Genomic DNA, 24,608 nt, shown 5'->3' on the forward strand with positions numbered 1-24,608 from the left:
CTAAATTTACTTAATCGGCCACGTGTAAGGTTTAAGTTAAGCATGATTAAGTTAAATCTTAATATCACACGTGTACCACTAAGAACCAGAAGGTGGCGATTTACCAAGAGCTTAAGGGCGACTAAGCTTGTTTAAGGAGTAGTATAAATAGAGGAGGAGATCAGAATGTTAGGATTATTATTCTGGAATTTTGAGAAGAAGAGATTAATTGTCGAAGTGCCGCCGAAGTGTCTATACGAGAAGAAGAAGAAGGAAAGTCTTTGAAGTTTAAGTAGCTAACTAGAGTGAATGTTTCTTCAACATGATTTACATGATTTCAAGCTTCCTTTATAAAGTGTTTACTGATTTGAAATAATGATTTCAATATGCATGTTTTCAAAGAGATTTCCATCAAAAGTTTATGTTATGTTAAAAGCATGTTTTATGTGATTTCAATGATTGAGGAAATGACGTTCAAACCATTAGTCTATTTTCCTACCAATGAGTTAACTGTTATGTGCATATAAAGAGTAAAGGCAGCCATTTAGAAAAGGACTACATGGTGGAGTGAAGTTGGCCAATTAGAAAAGGATTCCATTGTGTTTAGCAGCCTGAGCAACAAGATCGAATCAAAATATTCTCAAATGCTGTTGTTATAGTAGTCTAAACACGAAATAATGAGACTTAACATGGAGAATGATTCGGGATTCTTTGCGAAAGGAATGATTGTTGACTAATATGTGTTTATGAGAAATGATTTGTTTTAATGAAAAGGTGAATTTATGCGATTTGATGTTTGATGAAATGATGTTTACAAAAAATATTTCGCGAAAAGGATTTCTTAAAATCTCACTAAGTCTGTTGGCTTATGTTTTAAAGTTTTACTTCTAGGGTATCAGGTGTTAGGTTAAGTAAGGAAGGGTGAAAGACTTGCTAGGCGAGAAGAGCTGCTAGGCGTTTAGATCTTAAGTTTAAGTATTGATTATGTATTTTTTGCTAAGTGTTGTAGGTGTTGTAATTGCGTGACTTAAGTCAATAAAAGGAATGTTTAGATCTTATTCTTTGTGTTAAGTTATTTATATCGCCAAGGCATAGTTTCTAAGTTAAGATTAAGAAGCTAGGCGATCAAGATTGAGTGCCTTTGGCATTTAACGCGTCAGAGATACTCAAGTCACGACGCGTCTTGCATGACAAGCAAGTACGTATACGGGGCGAGGTGTGACAGGTGACTTGGTGGAGGGCTTGGTAAAGCACCGGAAGAAAATATATTGGATAATTAGTCTTGAGCTTATGATTTATTCAGTCAATTAATTTAACTAAATCTTAGTTTTTGTAATTTTTTAATATTTTTTTTGTTTATTAGATAATTCTGATTTTTCTTGTAACTTCTATTATTTTGTTATGAAATAGATACATTTAAATTGATGTATTAGGTAGGACTTTCAACCAATATGATATGAGCATTTTATTCCCATTGAGATTGATTTTTTACTATTTAAAAAATCAAGTACTCGTTGCGAAGAAATGATGGAATACACAATGGGCAAACAAAAGCACCACCTAAAAAATAGAGCTAAAGCAAACCAAAATACCTAATCAAGATAAAGAAGAGCTTCAATCCTAAATAATAAGAACGAAAGGGTAATCACCAAAACCTTTAGTAATAGATGTCCAATTAGAGTTATTAAACTTGGTAAGATCTCACACCTCTTCCTATGACGTCTATAACCCCCTAAAATTAGGATTAGCTTCCATCTTTTAGAAGAAGAATTCGGTCAAATTAAGGTACCTAGCAGGCTGGAAAATTTGGTACTCATAAGGCGTAGAAGTTTGTATGTCTTGATAAGGATAAGGGACTCATGGATACCTTTACACAAAGATTCTTTTGTAATATGATTGACATTCTTTTAGTTGCCTAGAGGGGGTTCTATCAGCCAAGGCCCTTTGGTTGGCCTTGCCTTTGTGGATGAAATTTCCTCTTGTTCTTGTAAAAAAGAAGGATGAGGATGGACAAGGGACGAGCAAGGATCTTATCTACGATTAAGCAAGCAATAGAGTTGTGTCTTGAAAGTTTGATCATTGATCTAGTTGAGTGATTTGGTGGAAAACGCTCACTTACTACTTGCTTAACAAGATGTTGAGTTGTTTATATATATATTTGATATTCGTGAGTGTCGGGCGAGCTTATGCGTAGCTCGACTGATCTCACGGGACAATCTTACTGACCCACGATATTTGGGTGTTGAGTAAACTTGTAGGAAATTAATTTCTAGGTAGGTGACCACTATGGATTGAACTCATGAGCTCCTAGTTAGTTATTGAGACCAAGTCTTTTTTTTACCACTAGGCCAACCCATAATGGTTGATGTCAAGTTGTTTATATAGAACTTGTGTCCTCATCTAGATTGAGTTGTTTTGTTCTTTTGCAATTTTTCAATCTATTATTATTTTTTCTAACGAGAAATCAGGCTTGTCTCTTGTCTGGGTTAAGGTGTGCTGCGACAAATTGATGGGTATGATTGTTGATACTTCTTGCCTATGAGGTTGATTCAATCATGAATTGAGCACCTAGTCTAGAAACAATCCATCCAATTACAGCTTTCATTCTTTTGAGCACCTAGTCTTGAAACAATCCATGCAATTACAACTTTCATTCTTTTGAGCACCTAGTCTTGAAAGTTGAAACAATCCATCCAATTACAACTTTCATTCTTTGTGTGAACTATTTGATGTGCTTCTTTCAAGATTCAATCTGGACTTCCTCTTAAGTTTGTGCTCCAATTTCAACCTATTATCTAGAGTGCTCAATCTTTTAGTTTTATTTATCATATAGTGTGAATCTCACTTGAATGAAGCTAACGACTCAAGTTGGCCCTTGCCTCCAAGGAGAATTTGTGCCATATGATAACCTCATTGTTTAGACTAACAGCAACGTGTCATCCATCAGGGGTGCAATTTATTCAACAACATTTGGTAAAGCATACTTGGAAGCTTGAAGTTCCCACCTTGGATTGGATTTTGGCTAGAGGGTCTTTAGTGGTTGGGCTGCTCTATAGTATTCTCTGCAAAAGGGTAGTAAAGGACTTGGATTAGAGTAGTGACTTTGCTCGTGTATTTTGGCGTAGTATTTTTAAGCATCTAGTTTCAGCTTTGTCAACCATATGTTTTGCAGTCTGTGAATTGAGGAACTTTTCCTGCATCTGCCTTTTCATGATGCATGTCAATTTTTGTGGTAGCCTGGGATCTGTGGTATTTTTTTAGATAAGAAACATTTCATCGATAAAATGAAATAAGGGAACCCCAAGCACCTAAAGGTGATTACAAAAAGAGTGTCAATTGGAAACTAAGAATGGTAAGCTAAAGTTTGTAAAAGGGTGCCCAATTTTGCACCAATAAGAAGCGATGGACTATACAATGTCAAAAAGAAATAAAAGAGGAAAAGGAGTTTTGAAAGAGGCGCCTGCTATGTTCGCTCCATAATGTCCAAAAGTAAGCTCGAATAATAGCCAGCCAAATAATCGACTTGCAACCAAAAATGGGTGACCCACCATAAGAGAGTTGAGCATGTAAAAAATAATGTTGGAAAGAGCTGAGACCAACCAAAAGCTTCCAAAGTGGGATCCCAAAACTTTTCTTCTAGGAATTCAAGCCACAAACATTCCAAGAGATGATCTTCATTGGCTAGCTTCGGAACCCTCCCTATTGGCTAAAGCCGATGTTTTTTCATAACAAAGTGATGATTGAAGGTTTTGCCTCTGAAGTTTATTCCGTTTGTTGTTGGCAGTGCAAGGCTTCTTAGCCTTTGGTGGGGAAGAGAAGGGATGACCATGACACATAAACCGTGTTGCAATAAAATAGAAGCCATATCACGAAGGCTGATTGGGTTGGCTGTAGATGAAGATGGAATATCACTAGGTGATGGTTGTGTCGAAGGGATAGGTTGTTTTATTAGGCTGTGCAAATCAGTTGGGACTGGGGGCAGGATAGTAATTGGGAGATTTGATTCTTCGGGGTTTTCTCCAAAAAAAGCTTCTTCCAATATATGAAGGACAAAATTGTCTTTTGAAGTGATGGGGCTGGTAAGCTAGGCTTCCGAGTCAGAGAATGTTTGTGGCTGATTTTTAGGAGTTTTCATGTGTTTTGATCCTTCTCGCAAGTTGGAAAAACCATTTTGGAAAGTAACCATCGCCATTGATGGCTGGTTAAAAGAAGGTGAAGGGGGTTTTGTGGGGCCCAGGAGGATATTAGGAGAGGTAAATGCGGGTGTATGGGAGGGAATTGTGTCACAAGAAGAATTATTTTCCACCAAATTAGGAACATCCGTTGAAAGTTCAAATGGCCAGGAATCAGGGGCATGTGAGTAAACCGGTTGTGGGTTAGTAAGGGAACAGTAGGTGATTTTCCTTTTCTGTTGTGTGGATGCCTTAAATTGTACTGTCGAATTAAATTCCGTATGTGCCACTGTCGGTTCTGTGGAGTCCTTCACCGCCCCATTAGATTTTCGCCACCATTGTCCCCAATCGGTTTGTGGTGGTTGGAACGTTGACCCCATGAGTATTCTCTGTAATTTCCGATCCAGCAATCACCTTTGGTATGATAAGACAAGCGGGTATGAGACCATGAATGTGTGTGTTAACCTTCAACCTAGCAGCTTGTTGATTTAATCCTCTATCAGTTTGGTTGGAGCTTCCAATAAATCCTCCACAATGGTTACCAATGAATTGGACAATCTGCTCATTCCATAAGGGTGGGAGGTCAAAAACATCAATCCAACCTCCATGAGATGCAATTTTCTGGCAAAGATATGAAGAAATAAGACATGCATCCAATGCCCTCATCCATGCTTATGACACCACAGTTGCTCAATTCTTATACAGCCATAAGGAACGGGAATTGATTGTGCACTGAGATGAGAAGGTAGATTGTATAGTGTGACATATTTCCAGCCAGGAGTCTTGGAGTTGTTGGCGTTGGATCACAATCATAGATTTCCTTGGGGGAGAGCTTTTTTTTTTTTTTTTTTTGGAAAAAGAGACAAACTACTTTAGTAATGATAAAATCTTGAAGTATAAGAGGTATATACATTAAGAATAATAAAGAAGCTTAAAGAGCTAAAAGATTTTGTGGGGGAGAGCTTTGATCAAGTCTATTGGGAATACGCTTAACCACTTCATTTTTTGATGGCTTGTTGGGTTGTGATTGTGCCACCGCCTTGTAGGTTTTAATTGGAGGTGGGGAGGGGCTAGTTGAAATGCTCGGGTGCACTTGCTGATCTTTCCCCTCGTTGCTCATTGTATAACCCTCTTGTACATTGAGCTTTTGTCTCTCTATTTTTCAAAATTAATGATAGTGAAACTCATTTCCTATTAAAAAAAAATTGGAGGTGGGGAGGGAGCAGTCATATAATCTGAGAGAATGGAGTAAAAGGAGAACCATCCTTGTTTGTTTTCCTCCGATGGGATAAAGAGTTCTGTCCAGCATAACAAGTGGTATAGGTGTGTGAATTCAACAAAGTATCCATTTTTGTTGTGTAGTTTTTCCTGCCCATTATCCTAGAATTTTGACGAACTTGTACTTGCAGGGTTCATAGTGTAGTGTATGGAAGGAGGAAGACTGCCAAGAGAGGGCTTTCTAAGAAATGAAATGGATTATGATGAAGTTTTCCCTTTCTCCGATAATTTCACAAGTTGGCCATTACTTGGATCACCAGGTTGTAAGGTGAAAAGTTTTCGTCAATGTGGATAGATCAAATAGGGGAGGGGAGGAGGTGGTGGACGGGCGTTGGGCATGGTGGAGAGTCGGTTATGGAAAGTTTGGGGTGGAAGGGTAGAAGTAAGGAGAGAGCATTTTTTCAGCTATTACATTAGAATTATGTTCGTTTGAGATTTAAAACTTTCACGTCTGAGAAACATTCACAATTGGGATCTGTGGTATTTTGAGGAGAGAGACACAATGCAATCATTAGAGGACATGAGAGTTTATATTTATGTTTGGTTCCTTGTTAGATTCTTTGTTTCTAGGCCATTGCTTCTAGGCTCTTTTGTAACTATTCACTTGGTCTAATTTCTCTTGACCGGAGCTCCTTGTAGTTTGACTCTTTTTTGTGGACTTTTATTTTTGTATGCCTATGTATTTCTTAATTTTTCCTCATGAAAGTCAAGTTCTTTTCATTAAAAAAAGCATGGAGGTCCTTTCTCACATTTGTGGATATCTATACTGTTAGTTTGTTCAACTGACACACGTTTCTAAAGTTAAAGTTATATTTACCTTGAGGTTGAGGTAGATTTTTGAGTTGCTATTATAGGAGAATTAATGAAGCTCAGTCTGTAAAATAAAAACTCTTATCATGAATTGCATCTGTTAGACAAATGTTGACAGATCGAAAATTTCTTGTTTTTCTGCTCTTATCGGGTAATAGAGTGGCTTAGCAACCTATTTGTCAAAGTTGGAAATTGGATCCTTCTGAATTTTGTTTTGTTAGCTCCCTTTCCAAGCTCTTGTCTACCTCTTTTTATGAACATGTTTGTTTACGAGGCCTTGTGGAATTCCAAATCCCCTAGTTGTGTTAGTATTGTTATATGGTTTTTGTTTCATGGGTCGCAGATTTGCTATTCAAACCTTTAGTGGAAGCTTCTTTTCAAACCCTAAACTGATCTCTTTATTAAATAGATAAATAATAATAAAGAGACAAAGATCGATGTACATGAGGGATATACAAAGAGCAATGAACCTAAGGATCAGTAGGCACACCGGGACATCTCAACTAAGTTGACACCCCCCTTGTGCCTTCATCATGTCCATAAACTACAGCATACTGCAACTTAAACTTATAGCATCCTCAATGCATCCAGGAAAATAAAGTATAAAACTGAAGCAAAACTAAAGAGTCCGAGTGGGGGCTACACACCACCAATACCACCCAAAAACCAGTAATAAAACGTTCAAACAAAATGGTGATACTAGGGAGAAAAATCTGGCAGAAAGGAGCTGCAAAAAGGGGGAGAAGGAGGAGACTTCGGACGACTATGCTCCAATCGGAATCTTCATTCAAGGAGGAGGAAGGATGAAAACCTGCCAATTAAGTAGGATGTCTTGCGAGTAGTCGTTGAACTGTTTGCTTAGAGAGCACCATGAAGAGGCATTCAACCGTGCCAACTCGAATCTGTTCTGCCAAGAGGAAGATTTATTGTGGAAGACCCGTTGGTTGCTCTTGAATCAGGCTTCTGCCAAGATTGCCTTGACAGCATTACACCACATCAAGGATGCAATTTTCCCTATAATGGGACCAATTAGAAGCTGTCTAATGTTATTCTTAGAAACTTTATCAAGGGACCAGCTGAGATTAAAGGTGAGAAAGAGCTTACTCTAACACTTGGCGGCGTAAAAGCATTCAAAGAAAATATGTTGTAGGTTTTCGTGAGATCTAGGACAAAATGGACAAATATGTGGCGAAATATAATGGGTGGGGAGTTTCTTTTGCATAATTGAAGCACAATTTAGACTCCCAAACAGCAAGACCCATATGGTTTGTATTCACCCATCTCGGACTTTTAGATTTCCCAAGGCATTTTGCCGGCTGCGGGTCCATAGGGGAGGCAGAAACAAGGTGTCTTGATAATGACTTTACTGAAAAAACTCCGGAGATTCCAAATACGCTGTTGGATAACCTTGTCCTATCCAAAAATTCAAGTTGAAGTTGAAAATCAGAGATTTCCTCTTTTAATAATCTTCTAAAATTAATAGACCAGGATGAGGTGGAGGAATCCCAGTAGTCAGAAGCTAAACCTTTAGGGAGAAGAGCTATTCTGTACAACCTCGGAAATCTGGTTTTCAAAGCAATTCTGTCCAGCCACGGGTCCAACCAAAACAAGGTGCTGTGCCCCTTTCTGGCTTTAAAATCTGCCAAGGCTTCTACATTATGCCATTGCCTAGAGATATTTATCCAATGGCTTTTTAAACTGGAGGTCTCTTTGCCACTTGTCTGCCATTGGAATGTGCTACAGTCGTGGATACTATGAACCAACCTTACACCAAAGGGAATTCTGATCCACAATGAATCTCCACCTCCACTTGGCAAGGAGAGCCATATTTCTAATTTTCAATTTGTCCCCGATGAGACCCCCTTCTCCTTGGGCTTGATACCAAGTCCCATTTAACAATCTCCTCTTGTTTGGTTTCCTGAATCAAGACCAGATCTGGATTGGTGTTTTTAAGCAATCTTTTAATGGCCAATTGTTTGGGCTGATCTAGGATCCCTCTGGTGTTTCAAGATAGTATTTTCATGGGGCAGAAGCTCAATTTGTGTTATATCTCTGGCAGTTTGAGGCGGGATAATACTACTCTGTTTATCTGGCAGCTCAGATTAATTTAAATTCACAAGCTTCAATGAACGGAATCAGAACCAAGGGAATCTATAGCCTCTGTCTCTCCATTTTTCGCCTCTGTTTCCCCTGCAAATAAATCAACTTTCGGTAATAGTTCTTCACTGCTGACACCGAATACTGAATCTCCATTATCAGACCCTTGATTTACTGCCCTTGAAATTGTTGAGGTAGGAATACCTCGCACAAAGTCACAATTTGAGCCTGGGATTTTAAATGGGGTAAAATGAACTTTTGAAGGAGGGGAGGAGCTAACTAACCTGTAACAGGTAAAATCGGGAGTAAGAAGCTTCACACAACTCTCTTCCAACAAATCTGAGGTTGCCAAGGCTGTCCATGCATTGCGGAAGGACGTACACCCTTTTCTAAAGAACTTTGGGAAGACCTTGAAGTGCTGAGCACGATTCTTGATTGATGATGAGGTGGATTTGTTGTTGGAGCACTTCTTTTTTTAATATTAGGTGGTGAGTTCTGTTTGGATGGGAGATCATTACTAGGTGTTTTGGAGCCAATCGGTAGTGGTGGGATCTTGTTTGACTCTTCGTCTACCCCATCAACAATCAACATACCATAATCCAGGGGTTCTCGCATTAAAGGGATTATCAGAATTGGATGGACAGTTGCAATTTAGGGAGACAAAAGGTTGGACTAAAGTTGTGTGACCTTTGGGCTCAGGATCTTTTTGCAAATAATATACTTCCTGGCCGCCTTATTCTCTCTCTTCAAGTTTCACATTAAATGATTATTAATAGGGGAGGATTGGGCTGTCGTATATGCACTGGGAGCAGTTATAAAGGGGGCGGTTGTCTAACCCTTAGATTGCTAGTTCTTTTTGGATAAGCTCCGGTGGATATGAAATTTTCCGGTGCATGAAATCTGTTTCTGGGACTGACTTTCTGGTTGCCTCAAAAGGGTGTCTGAAAATGGATGGCTTATTATCCTTGAGGAAATCCCATTATGAGGAAGGGCTGTCACATAACATTTTCATCTACCGTCACCGATTGTAATCTACAAATATCAATGGGACTAGAAAAGTCACTAAAAAAGAGATCGTTTTTAACAATTTGAGGAGTATCAAGTGATTCAATATCTCCAAAATTAAGGAAGAAGTTTACTCTATTTTCATTTTTAAGCTCAATAGTATCCGGTAAGAAACCACATAGGTTTTTCCGGACTTGGATTTTGGCTTCCGTCCAGTTAATAAGATTGAGAGTGTCCAGTGCAATGCTCTCAAAACCCCTAAAATGTGCTCCAATAACTTTTATAATGTCTCTTCTGCATAAGTCCGGGGGAAGGTTTTCAATGGACATGCACTCTTCAAAGTCTTTGATGAGAGATAGCTTGCTGTGCTTGATCGCATCTCATTTTTCGAACAGAAAATGGTATTGGGGTTATGATCAAATCTTCAATGTGGTCTTGTTTAACTTTAACAATTGCTTTGTCCACGAACAACGGGTTAATAATGACTTTCACCTGAAATAAATCTTTCAGGAACAAAGATTTTATTTCCATCACAAAAAATGAATAACCCTTTAATAGTCTATAAATCATTGAAATCCTTTCTAATAACATCATCACATTTTCGAACCCATTGTTGTTGTCTGGGTGTTTGGAGGAGGGGCAGAGGAATGGCTTAAGGAGTCTTCTGGCTTCACTCTGTTTTTTGATATGTCGCACAAGAGAGATTTGAATTTAGGCCTTCACTTTATTTGCATAACTTAGGTCTGGGCGAATATACTGATTCAACTGATTTCCATGTGAATTAGAGGCTGGTTGAAGAGATGAGTGCCACAATCCATAGTTGTGGTTTATTAAGGAACTTTTCAGCATTTGTAAGAAAGAGACCCATCCTTGTTTTTCACCCCTTGAATAGAGGTGCACAAAAGATTGAAACCCTGAAGAACTTCGAGTGACACATCTGACTATCCATTCGGAAGGAGCTCTAAACTTTGTTAGTCTTGTAGTATCATTAGCGTCTTTGCCAATTTTGAGAAAGAAGCTATATTCCTCATATTGAACCAAATGCGAAATAACGGCAATAAACCATCTTAGTTGATTCTTCAAAAATCAACATCTTCAACGTTGAAATGTCCCTTGTCAAACCAAATGTGGTTGAAGGAGTTGATAATTTTACAACCCTTCACTTCCATGTTGTCGCTGGGAGGAGGGATAGTCAGGGGGGAGGAGAGAGAAAGGGAGAGAGAGAACTTCAACTGGATCCCTAGTCTCAGATCATATTCCCCCCTTGTCTTACTATACTTGAACAAGATCTCTTCTATAGGTTATACATCTGTGTCCTTGAGTTCTAAAGGAAGCATAAATTGTCAAGTTAATTACAGTAGTAGAAAATACAATGCAAACACTGAAATACAGCACAAAAAACAACATAGGGGATGTTGAATACATTAGTGAATAGAATATAATAGAAAAGGTCGGTGCTTCATTGAATGCTTTATATTTCCTTGTTCTGTTATGAACTACTTGGTTGTAATCACTTTATTTTGTTTCATTGTATTTTGGATATTTGTATCCTTTTATTTTATCAATGAAAAGCTTTGTTTCCTTTTCTTAAGAAAAAGAAAAATGGCATGTTCCTTCTTGTCACCTATTGAAATTTTTAAAATTTGTTTAATTGGCAGGAACTTTATCTGAATGGAAATTCAATCGGTGATGAGGGGGTGCGTACCTTAATTTCAGGTTTATCTTCGCGTAAAGGTGTGCTACACCATTCTAGGTTCCTTCCTTCTGTTGTCATTGATCTTTTCATCAGATTCTCATGCATTACATTTTATGCATTTGCAATTCATTAACTTTGTCAACATTCTTACTTTCTCTGTAGGAAAACTTGCACTTCTTGACATTGGTAACAACTCAATCACTGCCAAAGGTGCCTTTCATGTTGCTGAATTCATTAAGAGAACTAAGAGCTTGGTTTTATTGAATTTGTACATGAACGATATCGGTGATGAGGTAACAGGCATAGCTTCTAAAATTGCTCCTAGTATTCAATTTCTTACAAGCTTTAAGTCTTCTATTAAGTTGTTGAGCACAAAGCAAAAAAGGAAAAAAAAAGAACAAAAAAGATCCCCATGAACATGAAGAGAGATTCTAATGCACCTGGAACCCACTGCCATCTGTGAGGGATGGTCTAACTCTATGAGATAAACCGTAGAAGATAATAACTCAGATAAGCATAGTCTTGAATTTTGATGTTGCGAAAAGGATACCAAGGTTAAGATGATAAGTCTCTTTTTGAACAAGCCAAACTTGTCCATATTCAAATTTCTAAACAAGAAAGAAAAAAAGGTGAACCAATAGATTTGTTGAATTGCCACTTTGGAAGGTCTTTAGCTACCATATTTGCAATTTGTTCTATTGTCGGGAGGTAGGGTATGCATACTACTCCCGCATCGACCTTTTCCTTTATAAAGTGTTCATCGCCTTCAATATGATTTGTCTTGTCATGAAGGATTGGATTGTGGAAAATGGAAATCGCTGCCTTGTTATTACAGTGAATGTGCATGGATATTGTTTGAGTGAATCTCAATTCTTCGAACAATCTTCTTATCCATATACCTCTATTAATACCATGGGCTAAAGCTCTAAATTCTGCTTCTTCACTACTCCTTGCAATCACACTTTGTTTTTTACTTCACCAAGTAACATGATTTCCTCCAATAAAGGAGTAGTAACCAGAAGTGGATCTTCTATCAATCGTCTACCTATCAATCAACATCTGCGTAGACTTCAATTTTGAGATGGTCATGCCTTTTAAACAATATGCATTTTCCCGGTGTACCTTTCAAATATTTTAGGATTCTATAAAATGTTGCAACCAAGTAAACCTGTCTCTTTTGGTGGATCAAGAGTATACATCCTTTGGTGGACAAGAATGACATTTTTGGACCGACAACACTCCATGCCTAGAAAGTAATGTAAAGTTCCTCGGTATTTGATTTCGAAATCATTGGCTAGGGTTTTCTTCACAAAAGTCAGTATTGTCTCGTCATTGCTTGTAAGAATGATATCATCGACTTTTAGGCCCTTTTATCCCTGCCATACCAGAAAAATCTAACTATTGAAAGTAAAGACGAAGAACAAACACAAGGTTTACGTGGAAACCTTAATATAGGGAGAAAAACTAGGATGAGGATGTTTCTTATTATTTTCTTATAAAGATGATAATACAAAAGGGAAGACTTTATAGGCAACAAGAGCCTAATTAAAAAACAATAAAAATTAGGGTAAAATAAATTACATAACTACCCTTGGGCTTTCAACATGTAACAAGCTCACTAACACTCCCCCTTAAGTTGGGACATAAATGTTAAAAAGATCCAACTTGCTAACACAAGAATCAAAGCTCTATCTAAGAAGTCCCTTTGTGGGAATATCGACAATTTGTTGGCTTGAGGGTATGTAAGGAATGCAGATGCTACCATTTTCCAGTCTTTCTTTGATAAAGTGTCTATCAATCTCCACATGTTTGGTTCTGTCATGTTGGATCGGGTTGCTAGCAATGCTAATAACCGTTTTGTTATCATAGAATAGTTTCATAGGCATCTCATAGTCCTGACATAGATTAGACAACACCTTCTGGAGCCAGATTTCCTCATAGATTCTCAAACTCATAGCTCTGTACTTAGCTTTAGCACTGCTTCTAGCCACAACGCCTTGCTTCTTACTTCTCCAAGTAATGATATTGCCGCACACAAAGGTACAGTATCTAGAGATGTCAGTCTTTCTGAAATTCAATCCTTTAACAAGAGTTGCTTTCAAATACCTCAGAATTTTGTTAATTGCCTCCATGTGTTCTTCGTAGGGAGCCTACATGAATTGACTAACCGTACTCACAACATAAGAGATGTCAGGCCTAGTGTGAGATAAATAAATCAGCTTCCCTACCAAGCGTTGATATTTCTCTTTATCAATAGGAATTTTGTAACATGAATTCCCGAGTTTAGCATTGAACTTGATGGGCGTATCAGCAGGTTGGCATCCCATCTTATGTGTTTTAGCTAACAAATTAAGGGTGTACTTTCTCTAGGATACAAAGATGCCCTCTTTATATTTGGCTACCTCAATCCCAAGGAAATATTTTAGATTTTCCATGTCTTTAATTTCAAACTCATCACCCATCTTCTTTTTTGTCATCCCCAGATAACACAATGTCATCAACATAGACTATTAACACGGCAATTTTTCTAGCCTAGGAGACTCTTGTGAACAAAATGTGTGATCAGAGTGCCTCTGAATGTATTCTTGGTACTAATCGAAAGTGGTCAATTTGTTAAACTAAGCTCTCGGTGATTTCTACTCATACAAGGACTCATATACACTTCCTTCTTTAAATCTCTATTCAAGAACGCGCTCTTAACATCTAGTTGATATGAGGGTCAATCTTTATTTAGAGCAATCGAGGACAGGACCTTAATAGTGTTTAACTTTGCAACAAGAGAAAAAGTCTCATCAGAGGGGGTTTCGTCGATATCCCCATCTGATACCATATTGAAAGTAAAGACAAAGAACAAACACAAGGTTTGCATGGAAATCCTGGTACAAGGAGAAAAACTAGGGTGCAGATGTTTCTTATTATTTTCCTATAAAGATGATAATACAGAGGGTTCCCATAACTACCCTTGGGCTTTCAACATGTAACAAGCCCACTTTTCTAACACTAACCATGCCTTCGATAAAAGAGTGGTCTTTGGAATCATATGGAACTTTTTTGTGAAATCCTTGTTTATCACTTTTCTTTGGCCACACCACTTGAAAAGGCGCTGGAAAATTTCCTTTAGAAATCAAACAGCCCACGAAGAGTGACTATTACTCTTTGGATTATGCTTTATGGTAATTTGAATTGTGCAGCTGTTGTGTAGATAAAATGCCCCTATCTGCCTATCACCTCACATATACCCCTTATGTTTAAAGAACCATCTTTTCTTCGATTGTGACTATGCAAGGAAATGCTGGTTCAGATTGTTTCAAATTTTTTACCTGTCTTTGGCTTTCGACTTTGAGTGTAGGAGTAACGTTCATCAGGTTTTGGTTGGTCCAGCCCTTAGGAAAAGGCCTTCTTTGATTTGGTATAATGCGGTAAAAGCCTTATTGTCTGAATTATAGTTCGAAAGGATCCAACGAGTTTTCCACAATAAATCATCCAATTGGATAAATCATTTTAAGTTTGCTCGACTAAACACTTCTTCATGGTGCACACTACAAAGGCTTTTGAAGACTACTCAATTTAGGAGCTTAATTTGAATTGGCAGGCGTTCGTCCTTCCCCTATAATAGCAGCAGATTTTACGTATTTCTGTCTTATTTTCAATTTTGGAGTCATTTTGTACTTTATCACAGATAGATTCTTTTTCTTGATCTTAGTCTTATTACCCAAAGGATCGTACTTCTGTATTTTTGGCCCTGCATGTATCACTATCATATGGCATAAAGGCAGTATGGCAGCCTTCTTCTGCAGGTCTTTTCTCAGTTTTGAGGATGCTAATGGGGTTCAAAAATTTCCATAGAAGACACATTCATACTCTCAAAATTCTTTTTGGTCAAAGAGTCAAAACATTTGTAAGCCTTATAGGAGACATAGGCTACAAAAATACATTTTCTTATGAGAGACAACCTACAAAAATGCATTTAATAGCTCGAGGTTTAAGTTTAGTTCGAGTAGGATTGGGATTATGAACATAAGCACAACCAAATATTTTAATTTGTAAGTCAGAGAACAACCAAACAGTAGGAAATTTTTTTAAAGTGATTTAGAGGAGTTCTAAAGTTGAAAACCTTAGCTGGCATTCGATTGATCGGATATGTTGCTGTAAGAATTGTCACCCCACAAATATTTTGGAACATTCATAGAAAACACAATGGCATGAGCAACTTCAAGTAAAATGTTCAAGGCATATTTAAGACTTTCTGAGGAGTATCACGACATGTAGCTTGATGAAAAATATCCTTTTCGTGTAAGTAATTGGTTAATTGTTTTTTGAAATATACAATACCATTATCACAGTGAAGATGCAGATTTTGGTTTGGAACTGAATTTCAATCATATTGTAAAATTTATAAAAATCCTTTATCAAATAAAGCAGGTTAAACGTGTATGATCATCTATAACTGTAACAAACGAACACTTACCACATTGAAAAAGAAAATTGTGAAGGATCCTTGTAAGATTTAGGCAAATAAGTCGATGATGTTTGGCAAAAATGCAACTTTCACATTGAAAAAATGAACAATCAAGACCCAAATAAATCTAGAAAAAAATACTTTAAGTTAAAGAATTTAGGATCCCTAATCTACTATGTCAAAGCATAATAGTTTCTTTAATAAAAGAACAGACACTACTCAAGCCTTGAACTTGTTTATGATTAGCCAAAACTTCATCAAAGTAATAGAGACCACTAATCATCCTAGCACATCCAATCGTCTCCCTCGAGTTCTGATCCTGAAAATTACAATGAATGTCACAGAAGACAACAAGACCGTTAGCATCCTTAGAGATTTTACTTATGGATAACTAATTGCAAACTAATTTTGGAACATGAAGGACAAAATGCAACGTACATTTTGTAGTTAGAGGAATAGTTCCTTTTCCTACGATTGAGGTGAAACTAGCATCGTCGATGCAATTCTTTTCATTGCAATATGTGATTGTGCCAAGGAAACAAGGATGACAATGATAGAACACTACTATAGTGTTTATGTTTATTGATATCTCCAACAAAATTACAATGTACAAGGATTCGAGATTCACGTAACAATGAATCACGATTACAGATAACCAACAATCAACAAACAAATGAAATTCTAGTAGTCAGAATGCTAAGAACAAAGAAAATCAAAATAACAAACTATAACAAGAACTCAACATAACAAGAACGATAGAACTTGGCCTACTGCTTTTCCTCTCTCTCAAGGAGTAATGCAGTCCTTTGCCTTCACCAAAATCTTCCCCCCCTCCCTCTCTTTCTTTTGCCCTCTTATGCAACATATTCTAACTAACTCTGGCATATTGTGGTCCCTTTTTTCTCTCCTTGACTGCCTCCTTCACATGTGCTTCCTCTTTCTTACCCATTCTATTATATTGTAGGATTATAGGGACAATAGGATGTCTATCATTACACCCCTCCTCTAATTTCACCTCGTCCTTAAGATAAAGGGTCAGAAACTGATGTTGGAAATCAGCAGACTTCCCATGTATCTTCATGTAATGGCCAGTCCTTCCAACTTATCAGCGCTTCCCACTACCCTGCCGCATCCTTTCTATAACCAAATACTTCTTCCGGATCTGCCTGCCAATTACGGTTTACTGAACTACAAGAGATTATTGGATGTACCTCAGTAGGATCCCCTAATATTCACTTAAGTTGAGAAACATGGAACACTCTTTGAATGGCTGCTTTAGCTGGTAGTTCCTCGTTGTAGACACCTTATCTACTCCACAAAATCTTTCAATTATAATTTCTCCCTCTAAAACTCTACATCCGATTAAGTATCCTTGATCCGAATCTCATCTGGACTTCAGCTTGCTTTTCAAATTAATTCCATAGTTAACGGTCTCCTTCGTTGGTATTTGCAAAGTTGAAACAACCTTCTCGGATATAAAATTTTTGTTAACCCCACAATCGATCAGCACTATTACTTCCTTTATTTTATTTTTTTCCCTTTACCTTCATAGTTTCGGAATTCGACCATCCAGCTACCGAATTTATATAGAATTCTACAATCGATCTTTCATCTTTTTCTATTTGTAATGAATTTATCTCTTTATTCATCTCCAGGCCTTCTTCTTCATTAATTTCTTCTTCTTCAGCATTCCCCCGAACCGCAAACGTTTTCAACCATCTTTGTTCCTTAGCTTTGCATTTATACCCTATGCGATCGTTCGTCACATTGGAAACAGTCCTTTATTCCTTCTAGCCTGAAGTTCTGCTACCAAGATTCTCTCCGCTGAGCCTTCTCGCCAAATAGGTTTATCGTTCTCATTGAGAGATTGTTTCCCGATTTATTGGATTTATTTTCGTTCATACTCCAGTGGTTATTGAATTGTTGAAAATAAGAATAACGTTAGAGTTTTACCTCTGATCTTCTCCTTTACGGTTCTTCCCCTTAACATGATTTGTGGATTTTCCTCCTTTTGGGCTAGTTTCATCATTTGGGCCAACTCCACGGGTTCCCAGTACTCAATTAAGCCCCAATCCACGAATGAAGCCCATACATTAAAATTTGAAGCCCGTTTGAACATCTTTTAGGGTTTGCCCCTTTTGCCCTAATTCTCTTTATCAATTTTTGTCACGTCATTGGTAGCATCACGTGAGCAACTTCTTCTTCCTCTTCACGCGATTCACCCCTATTCCTGATCACCTTCACGGACCATTGTAGCTTGTTACTTGCCGACGTTTTCTTTCTTCTTCGCAACCAGATGATTGTCGATCTCTTCTTTTCCCATAGGAACCAGACAACTTCTGGCATTTTCCTTTGCCGTCGCAACCAACCATTTTCAGCTTCTTTGAGCCACAACTTTTTCCTCACTGATCGGAACAAATGCTTTAATTCCAACCAATCCTTGAATGCATCACGTTCTTCCTTCGACCAAGACCAATCTAATGCAGTTTCATCAAATCTGATTACAACGATCAATTTCTCGGAATCAATTAGTTTGTACTTTTGGACATTTCGTTTGATCCAAAGAAAACACGAATCGAAAGCCTTGTCGCCCAACACTAGTAACTCGAACTTGTTTTGATCGCTCACCTTCTCTTCAACTTCTATTTTCTTCGTTCGTCCTTTGTTCTCGTTTCTTTTTGTCGGTGTCCTTCCTCCGTCGACTGTGGTCTTCGTCACCGATATCTATTGTTGTTTCTCGGTTTGATCCTCTAACTTCTTAATAATCTCCTTGCTCGTTCGATCCTTCGATTATTTCAAGTATCGATGCTTCATCTTGCTATACCTTATTCTCACTCATCTTTATTCGGCTGAATGAATCTTCGTCGTAGATTTCTCACAAGATTTCTCACAAATCATGTCTTCAATATATTTCATTAGCCAATCTTCTGTTTCTCTCGTCGTCGTTTCTTCCTTTGCCATCATTTCAATGCACTTTTTAACAATAACTGTTGGTTTTCCTCGATTTAAACCTCAAACCGATCAATCTCCTCTCCCAAGGACCTCAAAGCTTCTTCGATCTTCTTTGCCATTTCCCTATGTTTTCCCAAGTTTGATGCTCTGATACCAATTTGATATAACACTCATATAGTGTCGATGTTTATTGATATCTCCAACAGAAGTACAATATAAAAGGATTCGAGATTCACATAACAATGAATCACGACTACAGATAACCAACAATCAACAAACAAATGAATTATAGTAATCAGAATGCTAAGAACAAAGCAAATCAAAATAACAAACTCAACATAACAAGAACGATAGAACCTGGCCTACTGCTTCTCCTATCTCTCAAGGAGCAATGCAGTCCTTTGCCTTTCACCAAAATCTTCCCCCCGCCCTCTCTTTCTTTTTGCCCTCTTATTCAACATATTCTAACTAAATCTGGCACACTGTGGTCTCCTTTTTCTCTCCCTCACCGCCTCCTTCACACGTGCTTCCTCTTTCTTACCCATTCTATTATATTGTAGGATAATAGGGATAATAGGATGTATATCAGACGAAGAGGAACTAGTCATATGATTAGAGATTTCAGAAGCTATAATCTATGGACACGAGTTTATGCAAGAGAGGAGAGGGCTTGAGAAAAATTACCTGATTGTGCCAAGGAAACACTAGGATTACCTTATGAGGAAGTAGTCTTTAGCAATTTCAAGATTTGATCAATTTGCTCTTTGCTAAATGAGTTGGAATCACCATCATTTGCATTAGAGGTGTGTAGGTGGGAATTGCTCTCCCTTTGCTTAGAACTTTTCCAATTTGTAGGTCTTTCAGGAAGCTTCCAACATTTTTCACGTGTATGTTGGGGTTTGTTGCAATGGTCGCACCTGACTCGAGGCTTTTCATATGTTTTGTTAGAGTGATCAGAGGCCTTTGCGGTTGTTTGTTTGGTGATCATAACTTTCCTACGGCTTTCTTCCCTTCGAACTTAAAAAAAAAAACGTTGTTAATAGAAGAATGGTTTTCCCAAGTTTTCCCAAGTATTTGACTTCTAACCCCATCAAATTCAACATTGCAAGCACCTTGTAAATACAATCAACGTCTACAACTTTCTGGTAATGCTTTTGATCATATGTAGACTTCCACTTGTATGAATAAAAAAGATCCAGGTCTTACCAAATCTTTTTTAGGGAGTGGAAGTATTGTGTCACCGAGTTACCTCCTTGGCGTATATTACTTAATTTGAGATTCAATTCAAATACTTGTTTAATTGCCTAAATTAGAGTACAACTGTATTACACTATCCCACAATTCCTTGGTTTGTAGGGTAGCACGTGTAATTCTAGTTGATGTGTTCAACCATGGAGTTTTTAGAATCCCATGCAGCAAACAAAGGGTTGTCTAGTTTTGGGGAAGTTTTCTCGCCTATAATGTAGCCAATTTTCCCTTGTCCACGAATATACAGTCTAACGCTTTGTGACCAACAAAGAAAGCTGTCTCTATTAAGTCGGATTGTGGTTATTTGGATAGTGAGGCTTTGGAATGGATGTGATTCTTGACTATAGCCATAGTTGACTGGTATTGAACATCACTGAAGCAACAAAGGTAAAAAAACGGAAAGAACAGTTCTGAAAAAGCAAATCAAACTCGTCATCGATGGCACACGGACGACAGTGAAATCTGCAGTAGACGTCTCATACAGGGCGATCGTCAAGGACCACAACAAACAATGGTGAAGATAAAAAAAAACCCACCAACTTATAGCAAAAATCAGTGGCAATGACTCTGACAAGTTGTGGTTGGCGGTGGCGATTAGTTGGAGTAGAGCAACCGACGGCGATAAACCTTTAGGTGACAAAGGCACGTGGGCGGTGGCAGTGGTGGCGAGTTGTAAGAGTTTTAGAGTTGTTTAGGTTTTCAAAAACCTTCTCTCATACCATACCAAATAATGTAATTTTCTATATTTTACAAAGATTGAAGGCTTTTCTTAAATAGAAGAATAACCCATTACAAAGAAGGAAAATGTAGATTTGACAAATATAATACAACCAATTCAATAAAATATCTACAAAAAGGAAATAATCAACCCAACCTATGTTGGGCACTCCAACTAGAGGCCGTGAAATTTAGAAGATCACAAAAAGAAAAAGGAAAACGACTTATCTGAAAAGACTTGCATTTCTTCCCTTCCAAAAAAAACCACCGAATAACCAAATTTTCCCAAAGGACTCTTGCCTTGTCTTTAAAAAAAGCAGCCAGAAAGGGATTTGAGCCACATCTTCTAGGAACTGGGCAACAACCTTGCTAACCAAAGGTTTGTCTAAAGAAAAACCACGCCTTTTTGGCAAAATCACAATGAAGCACAGAAGCAGCAGGTGGTTGATCGTTTCTTCAATCTTTACAGCATAACACACAGCAGTTTGGAAAGAAACAAACTATGGATTTTTTTTTTTTTATGAATCTTGTCCGTAGTATTTGTACTATCTGCTGGTCCAGATTTCTTGGCCCTTTAATGGGACCTTTTGTATTCTTAATTGACCTTTGATTATTAGTCATTAATGAAATGACTTGTTCTCTTTTTAAATCAACTTAATAAAAGGTCTGTTTCTTCATAAAAGAAACAGGACTTGGGTCTTCGGCACACAATTAGAGACTTCCTCAATACCTAGCCGATTCACCATTTGACTTAATGCTGTATTCTTCCACCACTTCATTAGCAATAAGAATGAGATCCGAATTTTGCATGATTGAGGCGGTATGATTTTTAATCTCTCAGCCAATGCATTGACTAGGCATTTAAAGATAGATAAGGTAAGACTGATTGGCCAAAAGTCTTTTACGAAGCAACTATTCTTGTAAAAAATTTCTTTTTAATACCAGAGTTGACCTTCCCATTTTCACGAAATTCACCCAATAAACTTAGAAAGCCATTCATCAAAAGTGAACAATATTTGATACAAAATTCCAACGTAAATCCACCTGCCCCCGAGCTTCATATTTTTCTCGGAAAAGTTATTGCATGCCCAAATCGTGTTAATAGACATGGGTTAAGCAACAGGGTGTTATGAGCTGAAGAAACCATACCCAATTTAAATTTATAGGAAGAAATTTCTTTTCTGGATTCTTTTGATAGAGATGTAAAGAACTCTATGATGCCCCTCTCAATTTCTCTATAACAAATAAGAGACAACACCAGTAGTTGAAGCTCAGATATTAAAAGTTCTCTTTCTCACAGCAAGAAATCTGTAAACGAACTCTGCTTTCATCCACTTCTTAACTGCGTTTCTGAATTAAATTCCTTCTCTGTTCGATAAGGTGAGCCCATCTTTGGCTGAAGAATGCAGACTAGGAGAAAGTGGACTTTTCTAAGCCTTTGCATCTATTGCTGCATTTTCTGCCGTTTAGACTTTTTTCCTTGGCATTTCTCTTTATTTCAAAATCAACAAGCCAAGCTTTGATTGCTGTCTTCAGATTTATAAGTTTTGAAGTAATAACATATGCAGGCAAACCCTCCAATTAATCTTGAGTCAAAGACTGCTCAACAATGCGCCACATCCTTGAGCTTCAACCAACTATTGTAATACCAAAATGGAGAAGGATCCCAATTAAAACTTTTGGCCTCCAGCAGTAAAGGGTAATGATATAAAAAGTCACAAATTTTCCTTGATACCCTTCAGTTTTCAAACATTGAAGGCCATTATTCTGGAACAAAAAGCCTATCAATTAGAGAATGTGTTGAATTGTCACCCACTTTAGACCATGTAAATTTGCCATTAGACGAACAAAGCCAATTCCATAAGCTCAAGTTCATCAATCAGATTATTGAATATTCTTATTACTTTAGTTTGTCTTCTTCTTGGAGGCCTCTCATGTTACCATCAAGTGATATTAAAATCTTCCCCAGTGCATCAAGGATCTTCAACATAAAGATACAACGATTATGACTCTGCCCATAGAAAATTACGCTCTGTAGTCATTTGGCCTATAGATATTAGAGATCTAGCATGATTTATTTTTCCAAAAAGAAGCTTTAACAAAGAGTGAGTTCCTGAATTTTCAACTTTTCGTCTCCACATAATTAATAATCCTGCAGATTTTCCCAAGATTCAACATTCACCCTACTAGTCTCTGGAGCTCCAAATTGCCTACACTGTTTACCAATCAGTTATCAAAAGTTGATGCGTTAGTTTCCTGAATTAATACCAAACTTAGATTGTTATGCTGAATGAATTTCTTTGAAGCCACTCTTTTGGAAACATCTCCAACCCCATGACCATTCCATATGTTGATCTTCATTGGAAACTTAAGTGCCAAGTACAAAAAAAGAAACTAAAACTGTAATTATTTTAATTCTATTATGTGAGAACACAATAAATTATTGAGATTGAGCAAAAAGAAAATACTAGATTTTTAGTGGCACAAGTTAAGAAATTGAAACTATAATTGAAGTGTACATTTGCATATATGCGGATGTATATTCTACAGGACATTAAATTATTTACAAACTTCCATTTTGTTCTCCAGGGTGCTGAAAAGATTGCTGATTCTCTAAAGCAAAATCGCACAATAAAAACTTTAGATCTGGTGAGGAGCCATGATTCTTTGTATTTCTCTTCCCCGACTACAAATTTAAGATGGACGACTCTTTTTTGGTGGGTTTATTTACAGGGAGGGAATAACATACATGGTGAGGGTATTAGCAAGCTCGCGCAAGCATTGAAGGATAATGATGCCATCACAACTGTGAGCTATCTATCATTTGAGATTGTTTAACTTTTATCACGTTTTGACATGACCAGATTTATCCTTATCTGTGATCACACCCACAAACACAGTTGGAAATTTCTTATAATCCCATTGGACCAGAAGGAGCGGAGGCTTTATCTGAGGTGCTGAAGTTCCATGGAAATGTAAAAAATCTCAAGCTTGGTTGGTGTAAGGTAAAGGATGGGACTGTTTGGCTCTATAAGCCTTAAAATATGCCTCTTTTAATTTCTTGCAAAAATGGTTTTCAGATAGGACCAAAGGGTGCTGAATTTATTGCAGAAACTCTGAAATATAATACTACAATATCTGTCTTGGATTTACGGGGCAATGGTCTACGAGACGAGGTTTGTATCCATCATTGTAGTCTCATTACTCTTAGTCATTAATAGGCATTGAAGCATACTCATCTAATAGTGGAATATCTTTCCTTTTCCCACCATTTAATTACAGGGTGCAACTTGCCTTGCTCGCAGCTTGAAAGTGGTTAACGAAGCTTTAACTTCACTAGACTTAGGTTTCAATGAAATAAGGGTACATGCTTCACCTTATTTGTGTCCTATCCGGTCATTGATGGTCCACATTCACATTTTTTTACTTAGAGTTATGATTTGGGAATATACAGGATCCAGGTGCTTTCGCCATTGCTCAGGCACTCAAAGCGAACGAGGACATAGCAGTTACATCCTTGAATCTCGCCAATAACTTCCTGACCAAATTCGGGCAGGTTGTATGATCACCCTCTCTTCTTCTTCCTCATCTCATAATGATGATTCTTTCTTATTACGGGTTTTTCATTTTTTGTGATCTCATTGCAGAGTGCTTTAACAGATGCCAGAGATCATGTCCATGAGATGTGTGAAAAGGAAGTTAGTATTTCTTACTAAAACACTTCCTTCCATAAAATATTTGTTGAAATTAGATGCATTTTGCGAAACCAAGCATTTACTTGAATTCCCCCCCCCCCCCCCCCCCCCCCCCCCCCAAGGTTTTACTTGCTTTATTCTTTGAGGGACTAGCTTTGAAATTTTGACGTTGAGAGTTAGGAAATTGTATCATAATTTTTTTTCCATGTTCTATTCTTTATTGATTTGAACCGAACGCAACGAGCTTATAAAAGAAGCTTCTTTTCTAGTTCAAATGACCTACAAATGTGATGACCGAGTGGTTTATGATTTGAATATCCTTTTCTTTTTTGTACTAACGAAAAGGTTTCTAGTTCCCAATAGAGAATCATAGTTGTCTTAGAGTTTGTTTGAGATAACTTCTAAAGAGTGTTTGTATAATACTTTCTGGAAAGTGATTGTTCTTTTCAAGAGTGGTTTTTGAATTCTGAATAATCCTTGTTACTACGCGACCATATATC

The 24,608-nt window shown here is 37.5% G+C and overlaps 1 protein-coding gene across 2 annotated transcripts in view; it reads left to right on the plus strand.

Moving 5' to 3' along the window:
* The window catches only part of LOC103503368 (uncharacterized), a 39,192-nt gene extending 14,809 nt beyond the window's left edge, over positions 1–24,383 (plus strand). Inside the window, exons 10-18 of one of the 2 annotated variants that reach the window (XM_008467544.2) lie at positions 11,000–11,075; positions 11,200–11,330; positions 23,003–23,062; positions 23,147–23,221; positions 23,314–23,418; positions 23,494–23,589; positions 23,696–23,776; positions 23,868–23,969; positions 24,061–24,383. In XM_008467544.2, the coding sequence (XP_008465766.1) occupies positions 11,000–11,075; positions 11,200–11,330; positions 23,003–23,062; positions 23,147–23,221; positions 23,314–23,418; positions 23,494–23,589; positions 23,696–23,776; positions 23,868–23,969; positions 24,061–24,129 (795 nt within the window). In that variant the 3' untranslated portion in view covers positions 24,130–24,383. Of the gene's footprint in view, positions 1–10,999; positions 11,076–11,199; positions 11,331–23,002; positions 23,222–23,313; positions 23,419–23,493; positions 23,590–23,695; positions 23,777–23,867; positions 23,970–24,060 lie in introns of both variants that reach the window. The other variant, XM_051089493.1, reaches the window with a different exon arrangement.
* The last annotated feature ends 225 nt before the right edge of the window (positions 24,384–24,608 follow it).

Source organism: Cucumis melo, chromosome 9 (assembly GCF_025177605.1).
Source record: "Cucumis melo cultivar AY chromosome 9, USDA_Cmelo_AY_1.0, whole genome shotgun sequence".
Lineage (NCBI taxonomy): Eukaryota > Viridiplantae > Streptophyta > Magnoliopsida > Cucurbitales > Cucurbitaceae > Cucumis > Cucumis melo.